Below are 16,980 nucleotides of genomic sequence, written 5' to 3'. Positions count from 1 at the left end.
CGTGCTTTGACCTCTCATCGTTCACCTTGGGCCTCCTACCTCCATCCAATTTCTGCACAGATTAATAAGTTAATTGAATTGAAAATGATCAATTAGTAATCTGTCTTGTCTCCAAACACTTGGCCATACTGAAGAATGGCTCTAAGTGCACTTATCAGAGAGCAGGTGTCACTTTTATATTGATGTTTTTACCAGGAATGTGATTTTTTCTTTTCTTTTTTTTTTTCAGGATTTCTAGACATAAAACTTCCATTTCATTTGTAAAGGGAAATTATTATTATTATTTTTTTTCGTAGTTCTGTCCCCGATCAACTCCTCCTCACGCCAAACTGATTTAGAGAAGTGTTCATTTAATGAATGGGAATAAATTGAAGCTGAAATCTGTAACTTTCAGAACATTGTTGCTCCAGGATGGGGGAAGATCTCATGTCACTTCCTATCTTGATAATGCCAGTGTGAATATCTTAATGACCTTAGGTTTGAAATTTGACAGTAAAACAGCCCAGGATCATGTAAATATATTCATGTGACAGCAGGTTCACAGCAACTAGCATTGTGCATTACACTCAGGTTGTCCAAACATTATTTTGCATATAGCGCCGGCTAAGGCGCTATATGCAATGAGATTGCAATTGGAGCGTTTGTTTTTGATTAATCTGGTTTATAGTTTAACAGCTCTGTTTTGAATAGACTTTACAGGCACCGTCAACCAGGAGAGGTGCAACCAAAGGTCACAGGCTCATAAAAACTGAAAATTTCCATTCTCTCGGCAGCATGTCAGTCACCGAATTTCAAGGCAATCCACTTCACAGATTTTGAGATCTAACACAGTCCGACCGACGCGGTGACATGCAGGCCCCGACTTCCCAGTTGAGGGGGGGGAAACATGACAGATTTCAACTTTAATTCCTTGTTTGGATTTAGATTCCAGGGGGGTGGTGCTACAGAAAGAACACCGGATGGCGAGACTAATGGCTGTAATTTCCAAACATCACTAAACACATACTGGCATGATGGTACAGTGCCCGCCCACCTCCAGTCACACTCTATTGAAAAGGAAAAACCCATCACAAAAATGAAACATGTAAAAAAAAGAAAAAGAAGAAGAAAAAAAAAAGGAAAAAAAATAGCTACTTGTGATAAACCTTTCATTTCTGGTCCATTTTGTTTGGTGGTGTGTTTCTATGATGCCCGAAGCTAACTGGCCAAAAGCACACAACAAAACGTCACATGGAGATATTTCAAGCGCAGCTACAATCATATCTGATGTCTACAAGATTTTCAGATACCCAAAACACACACACACACACACACACACACACAGAGTAAACAGAAATCCAGTAGAGCTGTAAATACATGCAAGAAGAGGCAGAGATACCAGTTTCTTCACCGATTTTCGCCTCAGTAGACAGTAAATGCAGTGCAGCCAAAGCTTGCATATTTTTTCAGATGTGTCATCGGTAATGTATGAAGTACATCTTCAGCATCTTTTTTTTTTTTTTTTTTTTTTTTTTGTGCAGCAGTGTTCGCTCTCCGCTCGGTTTTTCTCAGCTTTAAATTCCTATTGCATTATTGCTATTGCTGTCTCCACCTGCACACATACAGCACAGGAGAACCCCCCCACCCCCTCCTCCTCCTCATCATCATCATCATCATCCTCCTCCTCCGGGAGCTGTCACAAGTCACTCTGGGAAATGTAGGAAGTCGCTGAGGGAGAAGTACATGAGACAGGCTGAGGACATTTGGTACACTGAAAAAGGAAATCACACCACTTAATCACATAATAACCCCTGAAATTCACTGCACATGAAAAAGTTAACCAACATTACAGTATCAGAGAGTGGATTTTTCCTTTAAAATGTCATATTAGACAATAAATACAGATTTTGGTACCACTACTGTAGATGTCGATTGAAGTTATTTTGTTTCTGAAAACACAAGAGCGAAACATTGAAAAGTGACGACTGTTTGACTTTGATGAATGGCTCCATTCGCCTCGACAATCAACACCTGTTCCCGCACTCCATCCCCAATCCCAGCTTTCTCCAGCCTCCCCTCACCCTGAACGTTAACCGTGATGGCTGATTATATTTTTTCCTCCGCCGCGTTACAAGCAGAGTCTGCCGGCGCTCGAGCCTCCCGCGCTCCCGATCCATCAATGCCAAACCATCCGGACGGCGGGACGAGGCCTCTTCCATTCCTCTTCCTCGCTGTTGTGTTTGGAGTTCAGCGTACAAAGAGCGGGGCGTGCTTCATACTTTTGATGCATCATAGCTGTCGAAGAATAATGTCCCGTCAGCCTTCCCAAATCCCGTGAACTTCTAGTCCCTGTCTGTGGCGGAACAACTCCACCTTCAGGTTTTGGGTTGTGAGGATAAAGAACAGATGCGCTCCATCTCACCTTGTTTCTTACATGATAGGCATATAGACTCCAACAAATTACATATTACTGCTGTTGTGAAAAAAAAAAACACATAACTGCATGTTTGCTTGATTTCTCCATACTTGATTTGAAAATTAAATGTGCACCATACGATTTTATCTGACTACTAGATGGCATCAAGAACAGCAACAGGCTAATAGCTCGGCTAAACCAACCATGGCATTTTGTTCCGTTCGGTAGAGCTAAGGCTTTGCAACTGAAGAGCCAGCTTTTTTTTTTTTTTTTTTTTTTTTTAAATACCCACAAGAGCCTGATCCGCCATGAGAGCCTAGCCAGCCCAAAAATCTGAGCAGCCTGATGCTTGTTGTTTGGTTTCTCTGTTGAGCGCATGCGACATGCATATGGATGCTGTTTCCAGAGAAAATAGAAATGGTGCAGCACATTAAGACGCCGGTGAAATAAGAAATTGATTATGTTAATGTATTTGGAATTTAATCTATAAGTATGCTGAGAGCTGACCTGCACTGCCAGACCCAATAACGCTCTCTTGCCTCCATCTGAATCGGCCTGATTTGTGGATAAATAGGATTTTGGATTGACCCGGGGCATCACGACCGAGGCTTATTACTGAAGTATTTTAATAATAATAAAAACACTCACCTACTTTCCAGGACATCCATTCATGTTCAGACTCTTTTAAAGCCTTTCTTAAAACGCTAAAACTTTCAAGGACCGTCAAGGTCTGCGGCGACCGTGTCTGCAGATGTGTTTTTATCACAACAGCAGCGAATACGCACACAGCTGGCTTCTGTTACAGAGAGGGGAGCATCATTTTGTTTCCATTTTAAATTCTGCAGCGATGCCACTCCATATGTCAAGAGGTTATTTCCACCAGCCCTTGAACTGCATGACCCCGAAAAACCCAGTTCTTCCTCCATCTGTCCCCCCAAGCACCTTCGGGTCACTTTTTTAGTTATGGTACATCAACAGCATCCATTCAATCAACCCTCCCACCCTCCAACACACCCCACCACCCTCCCTCTCCTCTTCACTGGGGTCCCAGGCCTCCTTGGGTGCTCTGGCCGTCGCTGTGGTCGGTTCCCCACAGGCGGTAGAACTGGCTGAAGTCCACGTAGGGCGGCACCCGGCCCGTCTCGTCGGGCTGAGCGGCCTGGCTGCCCCTCTGCCGGAAGAGGCTGCCGTCTCCCGAGCTGGAGCTGGAGCTCTGCGTCTGGGTGTTGGTGGACTGCAGGGTGGCAGTGGGGCTCTGACTGCTGAGGAGAGCCATGGAGGAGGAAGAGGAGGGGGGAGGAGGGGCGGGGAGGGTGGAGGAAGAGGGGAAGGCAGGTAGAAGGGCGGGGACGGAGGAGGTGGAGGAGAGAGGGATGAGAGTCGGACCGTCAGAAGACAGGAAGGGGTCCAAGTCCGGGTTGGAGAGACAGACGAGGGAGGTGGAGAGAGGGAGAGAAGGGTGAACAGGGGCGGTGGACAGAGAGAAGAGGGAGGTAGAGAGCGGGAGACGAGGAGGGGGGAGAGCAGGGAGGGGTGGAAGAGGGGAAACAGGGGAAAGAGGGAATTCAATTATGGGCTGCAGGATGTCGACGGACGTTTGGCAGGTAGCGGGGTGGGGGTGGAGCTTGCTGAGAAGCGGAAAAGGAGAAAAAAGTTCGAGGGCAGATCGCGGGGCATGGGGCAGATATCGACATGGTGGGGCCCGTGAGAGAGAGAGAGAGAGAGAGAGGGAAATACAGACCGTGATATTGAGTCAATAGAAGACAGGAACAGAGTGGAAGGGCAAGTCATAGTGGAAGAGAAGACAGAGAAGCAGTGCAAGTGGGAGACGGAGCAAAGGGCAGCAGCAAGAGCCAGAAAAAGGAAAGAAAAAAAAAAAGGACTAGTAAATGATTGGAGAAAGAAAGCATGCACATGCACCAAAAACCGAGGCAGCAGCCCAAAGCAGCGGCAGCCACATTCAAGAAGCAATCCAAGTAAAGGCATGCTAATCTCAGCCATGTTATATTACGGTACATAAACAGGTAGTTTCCGACAGGCAATACGATTTACAAAAGATGCGTTTGAACCTTGCTGATAAGGCCCATAAAGCCAGGGATCACGCTGACAATAATTCTGAATTGTCGTGTATGCACTTTGAAGAAAAACATGAAACATGAAAAGGCAGGTCAACAAGAGTAGATGAGCTCGCTAAAAACATCCAAAATGCGTCGGTGTGCAGGTTTACTAGAAGTTCAAATTCAACTGAGGACATGTAGTCATACACTGGGTTCTAAAAATCAGACTCATGAGTCATGTTTAGAAAAATTACAGAGCATCAGTGAAAAAAACATTTCAGTTCATGTGGACTCTCTTTGTGCAAAGCCTTTACACCCAGGACAGTCTACTTGTCACTTTTTGCAGTAATTCCCTGTACATTACACATTAAACAACAAGTGTTTTTCTAAACATGACTCCTTACTCTGCTTTTTCAATACCAGTGTGCGAGTCCTACTTAGCTGAACAGCCACTTTAAAGCTGTAAACATGATCAGTCCCTGCAAATGTAGCATAACAAGCAATATACTATACATTCACAATTTGCAAAAACTCAGTTGTGAATGATGAGGGGGACAAAATAACCCCGATGGCATATATTCTTGTAGCTGTTTCCTGTGTAAAATCAAAGTGCTGGGAATAGTTCCATGCAAAGAAAGTAAACTTTAATGCCGTTTCTCAGCTAAACTAGCTTCGTGTGAGTGGACACCGGCCAAATCTGATGAAAATGAATCAAGAGATGAACGTAGGTCTTAGTTGTAACTGTAATATTATCAATCAAAGTTAAATTACTTGGTGCACTCGTAGTTTCTGAGAGGAGCAATAATGTTTGTCAAGTGAATGTTAATGTTCTGTATATATATATATATAACTCTGAAGATAATCAAGAGCCCACTCTGTGTTTTTTTCAAAATCTGTGTTGCTGTATGACAGTGGTGGAAAATCTTCTCTTCCAGTCTCCCCAGATATTTCATGCTGTTTGAATTCTTGCACCAGAGCTGGGACCAATAAAAGGCCAGGAAGAATGTGCCAAGACTTATCAAAGCCATGGCAAACAGGTGAAGACACTGTTATTTGGAAGATTCATTTCTACATGCAAACTTGTTTAGTTTGCATTTCAGTGTATAATATAATAATAACTGTGTGTTTGGGCTATTTTTACCAACTGAAAATTAATGTTATGAATTAGAGTACACTGTTTGCAAATTACAATCCAATGTGGTCGATGGCTTATTAGGGAATTCCAGCTTAGATGCAACACAGACACATACCAGTAAGCCGTGAAACATTTTGATGTGGTCTCTTAATTTTCTCCAGAGCTGCGAGCTTACAGGAAAAGCTGTCATATGCTTGTGTTACGCCGCCGCTCTTTGATCAGCCTTCCCGTTCCAACAAGCTCCATGAAAGCGACCCCGGCACAGTGCCGAGCATACAACGATGGGAAGTGAAAATCAAACTTACCAAAAATAAACACAACAGCGGAGGGACACAGGGGAGTAAAATTCAAGCTCACCCAAAGTAAATATAGCAGCACAGAGACGGGGGGAGTCGAGAGTCTTGGTTACCCAAAATAAACTTAGCAGGGAGGGGACACGAGGGGGCAGAAATCAAGCTTACCCAGCGTGAAAGCAACAGCAATAGGTAGGGACTTGGGGATGAAAATCAAGCTCACCCAGCGTACACTCAGCAGGAAAAGGGACACAGGGGAGTGAAAATCGAGTTCACCCAGAGCAAACACAGCGGTAGGAGGGGGAACAGAGGAGCGAGAATCAAGCTTACCCACAGCAGACACAGCAGCGTGGGGACAAGGCAGGGAGAAATGAAGCTTACCCAGGTGTGGGGGTGCCCTCCTCCAGGGTGGAGGCGGTGTTGGTTCCGTTGGTGAGGGTGCCCTGGGAGGGCATCACCAGCGACAGGGTGACACTGGTCTTACTGGTGCTCTGGCTGTTGGAGTAGGGCACCGACACCGGGTAGATCCGCCCACCTGGAAGAAGGGCAGAGGGAACGCAGGCCGAGGCAAAAAGGTCAAAGATGAACTCAATTTATTCAGCGCTCTTTACCTCTGAGCGATTTGCATGACATTTACAGAGTCCAACAAACAAAGAGCATCCAGACACAAAGGGTGAATTATTCAGCCATAATGACAAAGGTAGAACAGGAGCTTTCATTTTGTGGGAGCAACATCCTGGGTTCTGGGTAAATGTCTGCTTTTTTCAGTTTATTTCACAATGAAACTCTCTGAGCCACAGCAATCCTTTTTTAAGACTTTTTGCAAATATTTTGGAGTAGAAAAAAAAGAGGAGGATGAAATTCGTGCGTAGATTCAGCTGAAAAAGAGGCAAACTGGGAATCTAGAATAAACTGGATTTTTTTTTTTTTTTTTCATCTTCATCAACCTTGCTGTTTTGGCTCAGTGAGGAAGCGATTCTCAGCTCCACTGGAAAAGCGCAAGTTTGGGTACAACCTTCAAAAAAAAAAAAAAAAAAAAACTTTGATACCGTGATGCTGAACTTTGATTGATACTCTCTACTTCTATCTTGAGGATCTGAGGATCACATTCTAGTTTAGCCATCGTCTGCGAACAGATGGCCATAACATAAACACATGGACATCTGTCAGGTGAGATTACAGGACACACACAGCGTTGGGTCCTATTGGCCAGAAGCTGCGCTGTGAAGAGACGAGGAGGACTCTTTGCCAAGCTGGTCTCTAAAGCTGGGTAGCAGTTAAATGATCTCTGCACAGGTTCCATATGCTTCCCCAGTCTAAAGGCTCTTCATGACTCTGAATTCTTCAAGATCGACAGTATGTGATTATAAAGGTTTTATGTGACCCAAAACTGTTAAGGTTTTATATGATTCTAAATTAACGGTCCTAAACTCTAAATGTTTCATATGATTGTTAATGGTCCAAATGATTTTAGATCCTGAGGGTCTTTAAAGGTTCTACGAGATTCATGTCTCTAAATGTGATGCTAGACCCTAAAAGTTCAACATGATTACAACTCAGCAAGTTTTTTTTTTTTTTTTTTTTGAATTTGCATTTTTAGAAAATCAAAAGGACAACGACAAAACAGAATAGAAAAATAACCAACCAATCAAAACAAAACAGACAGACAAATCAAACAAAATCAAAAAAATATATATACATATCAGTTAATTACACAAATATCAATATGATTTCATTTCATTTGGAGGGTACATTTCCCTGATATACACTACATGGACCAAGATACAGACCTATTCGGAGACAAAATAAGTACGCAAAAATTCATATTATGGATCATTACGAGTATTGTTTGTTGTATACCTCACCCATTTTCCCCATCTTTCTTCAAAAATATAAACCTGATTTCTAATTCTCATTGTTATTTTCTCCATTCCATATATGTCATTTACCAGATCCTTCCACTTAGAATTAATTAAGTCATCATCCTTTAACCTATTTCTTGTAATTTGTTTAATTAATGCTACTCTTAAAACTAAAAACAAGTGAGTATCCTTCGTGCTAATTTCTTCTGGTGTTTTCCCAAGTAATAGCACCAGTGGATTTTTACTAAATGAAACGACTCAGCAAGTTTTATGTGACTCTGTAGGATAATGGTTTGGTGATCTCAAGGCTCTAAAGAATTTGATTTAAAATTTCTACATGATGCTATACGCTACAGCCCTATATTAAGTTGCAAATCCTGAAAAGTTCCATGTTTTGTATAAAGAGCGGAGTGATCGTGGCGTACCGATCAGGTAAACAGCCACGTAGCCGACAGCTGTCCTACCTTGCGTGGGCGTGAGCGCGCCGTCGGCCAGCGTGTAGTTGAGCGTGCGGATGAGCAGGGTCATGTCCTCGTGACGCGAGCAGTATGGCGCCCTCTGGCAGCCGGAGACGTAGACGTCGTGGTGCAGCCGCTTGACGCGCTCCACCACCGACTGAGCCACTGCCTCCAGACTGGACTGCTGGGCCAGCTCCGCTGCTACCATGGCAACCATTTCCTTTGATGGACAGGGAAGGAGAGAGAGAGAGAGAGAGAGAGAGGGTGAGACAGAGAGAGAGATTGATGTAAGGCAATAAAGGATGATGAAGAGAGAAGAGACAAAAACACACAAGAAGAGAGAGAAGACAAAAAGATGTGAGAAGAGTTGAGAAAAGAGATGAGGAGAAGAAGAGAAGAGAAGAGAAACAATGTGAGGTATGTATGTAAAAGAAGCAGAAGAAGAAGATGAAGCAGAAGAAGGGCACAGAAGAAGACACAGCTGATGGAAAGACATGAGATGGATATAAAAGGGAGGAGGTCCAGGAAGATGGATATGGAATGAGAAAGAGGGGAAGAGAGGGGAGGGGGGAGACGCCAGATGGAGATCAATGACACAAAGATGTAAAGGGAGAACACGAGGTTTCAAAAGAGGGTAGAAAGAGGAAAAGAAAAGGAAGAGACTAGCAGAAAAAGACAGAAGAATAAGAGACGGGGGAGTGGATGAAACAGCAGGAGACGATAAAAAAATGAATCCGGCCAACCTGATTGGCCTGTTCGGGGCCGTGGGCGGACTCCAGGGCATTGATGAGACCTTCTGACATCAGCAGCAGGAAGCCCGTCACACCGTCCAGCGACTGGCTGCCATGGATCTCTGGCTCCGCGATGACTGGCTTGCTCTTGGCCGCACTGACGACACCGGGATGATGGAGGAGGACGGGGGGATAGATGGGACAATAAATACACAAACGACAGAGAGATGGACGTGAGAGTGTGAGAATGAGAGGACATCGAGGTACAGAGGCAGGAATAGGGATGAGATTTGAAGAAAAGACGGTGAAGGAAAGAAAAAAAAAACAAAGGAGGACTTCGACATGAACAGAAGGAAAGAAGAAGACGCGGCAAATGGAGGAGATTAGGAGGGATGCAGAGAGAGGAGCAGAGACAAAAAACACAAAGAGAGAGGAAGACAAGATAAGTGCACCCCACCTAAACACAATCAGGCTTCATTTGATCTCTCAGATCCGAGGAATCGCTCAGGCTTTGTCCACATCAAATTTCCTGCACTCTCTCCGGCGGCACTAAGGGGGGAAATTCTATTAAGATTCTATTAAGTGTCTTTTATTGAGGATCATAATTGGAATGGGTCTTAGAGATTTGGGCCTAATTTGCTTGGCCTGGGCCTCAGACAGGAGCAGGAAATGAGAAGTGTGTGTGGGGGTGGTGCGGGGGGAGCCGCGAGGTCATGCAGTTTCAAGAGGCTGTGAGTTGTGCTAAAACAGCAGCGGGAAGAAAGTCAGAGGAAAAAACGGCTATAATACACCGCACAGAGTCAATTTTCTTTTACTTACAGGGGTTCATTACTTTGGAATTCATACTTTCATTCAGCGAAAACATCTACATCTCTGATTAATTATAAGTCTAGACTCAAATCCTATCTAATACACCAAGACTCTACAGCTTCTACCTAATTATTTCATTTTCACTTTTACTCTTAATTTTATACTGTTTTTTGGTGTTATGATACGGTATTTGTACTTCTGTTGTTGTTGTTTTTGTCGTTACTTGAATTTTGAGTATTTTATTTTATTTGTTATCTTATCTTCATTTTTGGGGAGGTTTCCTTGAATAAGCCCATTTGGGGTTTTTTACCTCTCCAGCACTTTCTGTATTATTGTTTTTTTGTATCGATGTAATTGTCTCTGTATTATGGTGCAAATAAATAAATAAAAGACAGATTTTCTGCAAAGCGAAAATTTGGGCGAAAACGTGATTTTCAAATGCAAATTGTGGACTTCCTGTTGGTTTTAGGTGGGGGGCGGCGGCACAAAAAATGTCGGGCTTGATGAGATCTACGTTTCGGCGCTGGTTTGGTCTTTCTATCACATTCCTGTGGGCCGCAGCGGCTGCCTTTGCATCCCTAGGTGGTGCTACCGAGCCCATTTTTACACTTAGGGGGTCCGATTTTTGATTTTATCGATTTTTTCGCCAGACCTGGTGTACGTGCCGATTTTGGTGAGTTTTTGAGCATGTGTAGGGGGTCAAATTAAGCGTCAAAGAGACGTAATAATAGGAAAAAAAAAAAAGGAGGAGAAAAAGAAACAAACGAAATACAATAGGGCCCTCTTCCAGAGAGGCGAGGGCCCTAATAAATAAATAGATAGATACATAGATAGATAGATAGATAGAAGTCTTCACTGGCCAGGTTCTGAAACTCACACACTCACATATACTCTCATGAAAAGCACAGACATCAGTGCCAACACTTTAAGTATCAACAGGACACCAAGAGCCAATCCCATCCATTACATTAGCTGAACAGTGCAGCTTAGACCTTGGACATTAGTTTGGAGTCACTGGATAAAATAAAATTTTCTTCTTTTACTCACTGTTTGAGAAATACAGGCTTCTGTGTGCCACAAACCAATAAAATCAAGTTTATCCTTGTATTTCTGACACGTTGCTCAGGGATTTAGGTATTGGAACCGAGTCTCGGGTAAAATCTCCGGTACCTTACACTGAGACTCCATTTTATCCCAGTATCAGCATCAAATCCCTCGGTAAACCATTTCAAAACGCCCCAGCCGCACAGGATTGTTATAACGACGATGACGATGTTGATGAAGATGATTATTATTATTATTAGCCATCAGGTACGATATGAATAAAAAAAAAAAAAGGTTTATTTCTTCTGACGAATTAACTGATCCATCAAAAGCAACACATAGAGGATGGCTGAAAATGTTCTGCTGGCATTTTATGATGCGTACCAATAAAGTACATCCATCAGAGAGAGAGAGAGAGAGAGAGAGAGAGAGAGAGAGAGAGAGAGAGAGAGAGAGAGAGAGAGAGGGAAAAAGGCTGCAGGAAGACTGAGAAGACTGTAGGAAGAATGTATGCATCAGTGCTCATCTGTTCACGCCTTCTTGATGCCCCCTGATTGTGTCATTTAGTGTGTGTGTGTGTGTGTGTGTGTGTGTGTGTGTGTGTGTGTGTGTGTGTCTTCACCTGAGCAGGTCGAGGTCTGTGTAGCTGAATTTGACCCTGTAGTCTCCGAGCCTCCTGGTGCTGCTCTGGCCCGCTATCTGGCCTGCTTGCCGCACCCGAGCCGAGTCCACCCCTAAACACAGCAGAAAAACAAACAAACAAACAACAAACAAAAACAGCTTCAGTTAAAAATAAATACACCTTTCTGTCATTTCAGAAACCTGCTGCGATTGCTTGATTGTTTCAACCAACTGTTTTTATTAATCCAGCTGTCTGATTTTACTCTATTTTGTATATTTACCTACGACCTTTAACAATTTGCTTTTCTAAACTGATGTTATAATTTTATCTGTGCTCATATTTGCCACTGTAATCTCGACGACGCTGAAAATGATTCTCAACGTTCCTTTGAAGTTCGAATAAAGTTAACGATATAGAGGTTTTTGTGAAGGAGATGAGGAGAACATGTCATGAGAGATAATGTGACGGGGGGGGTATGGGCATCGTGCGGAGGAAGGGCACGAGGAATGACAGAATTACTGAGAGATGGAAGGGAGAGTAATGAATGATGCACACAAGAGGCAGAGAGAGAGAGCGAGAGAGACAGGAGTGGAGAGGATGAGATGTGGTGAGGGGAAGAGAGAGAGAGAGGGGAAGAGAGTATAGATCAGCCAGAGACAAGAGCAATAAGGAGAAGCACTGGGTGGTGTGTGGGGCGGCGGGGGGATGAAGATGAAGGGAGAGGTCACCTTCAGCCGGTCTAATGGGATGGCCGCCGTTCCATTTAAATCATTCAGAGAACGGCCCGAGCCACAGAATAATTATGTGACACTCGATTGGCAGAGACAAAGAGAGAGAAGGACGGAAGGAGAGAGATACAGAGAGAGACAGAGATTGAGAGAGACAGAACGCTCTGTGTGCCCGTCAAACGGCGTGATGTGAAAACGTCGGCAAACACGGCGGCTAATTCCCCATCATGTTCATCACCGACGCCTGGCTAATGGCTGATCACCACGCCTGTGTTTCCTGCTACGGGCACGGCCATCATCCGTGTGCCTGTAAGCCACTCTGATGCAAGCTCAGGTAACCGCCGTGTCGTATGTGCTTACGCGGCTCTGCGGATTCGATATGTCACTGTGCCCGCACCGCCGAGATGAATTCCTATCTATTCTTCATTCTTCTGCTGTCCACTGTGCTCAGGGTGCTGCGATATAATTACCTCCGCCAAGGCAGCGAGACATCCGGCGGGAGGTTATGTGATCACCCTTTATGTCCATCTGTCAGCAGGATGACTTAAAAAAAAAAAAAAAAAGTCCTGGATGGATTTGCACCAAACTTGGTAGGACGGTTGGTCACCAGCAAGTGAAGATGTGAACTTTTTGGACAAATCAGCCACGGGGTATAACAATGGGCAGGACAGCGCAAACAGAGCCATGGTTTCTTTTTTTTTTAAGATTCTTTTTTTGGCATTTCTGCTTTATTTGACAGTCACAGTAGAGAGAGACAGGAAGAAACGGGGGGATGACATGCACACTGCAAAAACTCAAAATCTTACCAAGATTATTTGTCTTATTTCAAGTCAAAAATGTCTTATTCCTTGTCAAAATATCTCATTACACTTAAAATAAGACATGATCACCTCAGAAGTAACTTGTTTTAGACAATTGTCTTGTTCAAGTGAAAATTTGCTTGTTTCATTGGCAAAATTTGTTTCTTGTTTAGCTAATTTTCACTTATTTCAAGTGAATTTTCACTTGAAACAAGTGAAAATTGTCTAAAAACAATTTACTTCTGAGGTGATCATGTCTTATTTTAAGTGTAATGAGATATTTTGACTAGAAATAAGACATTTTTGACTTGAAATAAGACAAATAATCTTGGTAAGATTTTGCGTTTTTGCAGTGCAGCAAAGGGCCCGAGGTCAGACCCAAACCCAGGATGCTGCGATCAGGGCTCAGCCTTAGCCTAGCACGCGGTACGCACTCTCATCCGGTGAGCTGCCGGGGCGCCCCTGAGCCTTATTTTCTGAACACATCCATGTAACATCATGTGATCTGGTGGGGAGGTTTGGCCAGGAGCAGGGAAGCACTGGCCGACATGTCTAAAGAGACACGGCTTAGCACAAACAGGGCTGTGACCTCTGACTGTGACCTTGGCGGAGATCTGCTCTTTTGAGAGCCTTATTGTTTATACATGTGTGTGTTTCTGTGCATCTCAGTGAATTACAGCTGTTTTCTGTTGTCTACAGATTTGCACAACACTCTTCATGATTGGAACAAGTATTTTGGAGCTTATGCCCTGTATCCTATTTTGCTCATTCATACCTAATGATTGAAGCATTTGTTGTTTTTATGGCACTGAGCACTTTTTGCACTTTCTGAGAATGGTGACAGATAAAAAAAAAATGCTGTTTTTGAACCAGAACTTCAATCAAGGAGTTTTTCCTGGCAAGTCCAGTGTGCATCTCTGGGTCTGCACAATGTCTGCTGTTACTCGGTCCATTTATCTGTGGATCTGCCAGTTTGATTTGTCCACTAGTTCTTCTGTTTCTCTGATGGTCTGTGTTTGTGTACAAGTCTGTCATCTCTCTGCCAGTGGGTCTGTCTCTTTGTCCGACTGCCTGCTAAACTACTGCTGGTCTACCTCAGGCGGTGTCTCTCGGTCTGACTGATCTGCCAGCCTGTGAGTCTCACCCAGAGCCGCCAGCCTCTGCATCTCGTCCTCGTTGTCGGTGTTGTGGGGTCGCCCGATCTGGAGCACCTGGTTCTGGCCGTCGCTGCTCGACTTGCACAGCAGAGCCCGGTTTGTACCTGGAACAGCCGACACATTAACACACTGTCAATTATTTAATGCATATCCTCAGCAATCTGGCAAAATGGACGGCTAGGTTCAGCTGGATGCTTTTTGAATGCAGGGTCCCCACACTCATCTGAATATTTCATTCAAGAATTGTCAATGACTTTTAAGGTCTTGTTTAGTGAAATTCAAAATGCCACTTCAAAATAGGCATTTTGCATTATAAGATGTGACAGCAGTCAAAATTAGGCGATATTGGCGCCTTTTTACTTGCCAGTTAAATCCTGGTGAAGTAATTCATATTAAAACTGCGGCTACATCAAAACAAATGTCCACTACAGCGTTTTCCTCAGAACGTGAGGTGTCAAGTCACTCCCAGGATAAACAACATTAAGCACTTTTGGAAAACTTTTATGGCCTTATTTATTTATTTTTTTGAATCCACAGTTTGAAGTCAAGGCCTGTGGGAGCCCTGTGAATGATTTAGCACGGTTATTATGGAGGCATTGGGCAACAACTCTAAACAATGCTATCCTTTATCTTCTTTTTTGTTTTGCCCATGCTGGACTAAAAGCATGGATGTTTTCTGAAAAAAAGGTTCTTGTGGCTGGTTTGTTGACAAATCTCTTACTCGGATTATTTTATTGACATAATCATATTATCAATTTTAAAAACATTGATGGCCAAATTAAAGCAGTCCATACTGATCCCCATGAGCAAATACTTGAAAATCTGGTTTTTATGATGCATCACAAACATAAACAGAATCAGATGACTGCATCAAACAAGATCAGCATGATCTTATTTCAAAAAATGTAGGAGCCGGTAAGATGAATATATTGAATTCTCAACCTTCAAATAAATAAATAAATAAATAGATAAATAAATAAATAAAACAAAACCAAAAAATAAATAAATCTATAAATAAATAAATAATGATAATCTCACAGCACTGTTGTTGTAAAATTTATACAGCACCACACGTTACCCATACTGCCAGTTTAACATGTTTTGGTTTTATTTGTAAGATATTTTAAGGTGAGATGATCTAATGAGCCCTCTGGTTTTTCAGCTTACCTGCACCGTATTTATTTGCACAACATTTATCTGCTCTTTCTGTGTTTTATTGTTTCCATTTGAGTCGGTTGGCTCACAATAACGTGTGAGCAGGTAGGAGCTCAGCGCCTCACTCAAGGACTCTCGACAGTCTTTTTAACCACTTGCCCAGCCTGCTGCTCATTATGTTCATGTGTGCAAAAATAAACTTAACTTGCAATGCTAAACATCTGTGCAGATTGACCGACCAAGCCTGCTGAGTGTTCATATACCCTTGACCACCCCCATCTCCAATGACACACACACACACACACACACACATCCCCACTCCCAGCATATCAAATTATGGACCATGCGACCTTAACTGTCAAATATATTTCACATCTTAGCGCAGCTGGAAATGCTTTCCTGAGCTCCCCCATACCATGAAACCTCTCTGGGATTCATGTACTGTCAACTTTGACCTTGACCACAACACAACGGGCCAGTGGGGAGAACGGTCCTGCTCTCAACCCCCCACTAATTACAGGCCCCCCATTTTCTGCGCTCCGCCATGTCCTTGAGGACATGAGGAGACTGAAATCCTGGACTCAGAGCGAGGGGGGGGTCGGTTCCTTTGGACATGCAGGCGAAGACACAGAAAATCCTCCAGCATTACATTTTAGCGCTTTAGCAAATGTTCTCATCCGGAGCGACTCACTCAGAATAAGCCTCGATTCCTTGATCACCAATTACATGCAACCGACAGGAGGAAGAGTCACAGCGCCAAGACAACAGGTGACATTAACACGTTCCAAAATAGCTGGCACCTGGCGTGGTGAAAAGACCACAGCAGATGATGAGAAATGCCTAATAAGAAAAACTTCTAGAAATGACGATGACTCCTGAGGGCAGTGTGTGTGTGTGTGTGTGTGTGTGTGTGTATAAAGTGTCTTTCCCCCTCTGTCTCTCAGCTGCCCCATTCTCATTTCCACAGTCAGGATCTAAAATGGTCTGGAATTTAGTATAATGAAATATTAATAAGAGACTTTTCTGTTCTTTGTTAAATGTGTCAGCATTCACACACACACACCACACACACATACACACACTTACACTCACACACAGTCATGCTACTGCCCCTCCAGCTGTTGTCTGCGGGAGCCTGATCTGGCACTGAGGCTGTGAAAACACCGGTCAGCGTTCAGGGTGTTTGGATAGCGAGAGACGAAATCATTCTAACATCTGTGTGAGGGCCAGAGTACATGAAAACACAACCTGTGGGAACAATTTTCTGGCTCTATATAGAAAAATTAAATAAATAAACTTTACGTTCTGTGTGAGAGCATGAATACTTCCACATATAAATCTTAGATGGTAACATTTGGGTATATTGCCACTATTTTTGCAATATCTCCATTTTTTTTAACAGAAAAAGGATTATTATTTTAGCTGTAATTATTATTCTTGCTAGCAGAGGTGTTCTTGTGTGCATGTGTGATCACACAATGATAGAATTTTTCTAGGCAAACCAGGAGACTGTAAAGGCAGCTTCTCTTTTCTCTTTTATTTGGTAGTGACACTAAACAGAGCTGAGGTTCGCTTAAGTGGTGACACCGAGGTGAAAAGTTTGTCCCTGGCTGGCCTCCATACTGCCAGGACTTTACTACTGAAAGAGGGAGAGACAGAGGCTTTGCAAGGAGTTTACATACAAACTATTCTTGATATCATTTAGTGGTCAGCTAAAATAACATGTTGCACGC

The 16,980-nt window shown here is 43.4% G+C and overlaps 1 protein-coding gene across 2 annotated transcripts in view; it reads right to left on the bottom strand.

Moving 5' to 3' along the window:
• Nucleotides 1-1,488: 1,488 nt before the first annotated feature.
• Nucleotides 1,489-16,980, bottom strand: part of tab1 (TGF-beta activated kinase 1/MAP3K7 binding protein 1) — a 33,554-nt gene continuing 18,062 nt past the window's right edge. Inside the window, exons 8-11 of one of the 2 annotated variants that reach the window (XM_030053292.1) lie at nucleotides 8,944-9,088; nucleotides 8,207-8,420; nucleotides 6,262-6,415; nucleotides 1,489-3,657 (exon numbers count right to left, since the gene is read on the bottom strand). In XM_030053292.1, coding sequence (XP_029909152.1) covers nucleotides 3,432-3,657; nucleotides 6,262-6,415; nucleotides 8,207-8,420; nucleotides 8,944-9,088 — 739 coding nt within the window. In that variant the 3' untranslated portion in view covers nucleotides 1,489-3,431. The remainder of the gene's footprint in view (nucleotides 3,658-6,261; nucleotides 6,416-8,206; nucleotides 8,421-8,943; nucleotides 9,089-16,980) is intronic. The other variant, XM_030053300.1, reaches the window with a different exon arrangement.

This window comes from Myripristis murdjan, chromosome 1 (genome assembly GCF_902150065.1).
Source record: "Myripristis murdjan chromosome 1, fMyrMur1.1, whole genome shotgun sequence".
Lineage (NCBI taxonomy): Eukaryota > Metazoa > Chordata > Actinopteri > Holocentriformes > Holocentridae > Myripristis > Myripristis murdjan.
This window is presented reverse-complemented; position numbering and strand designations above follow the sequence as displayed.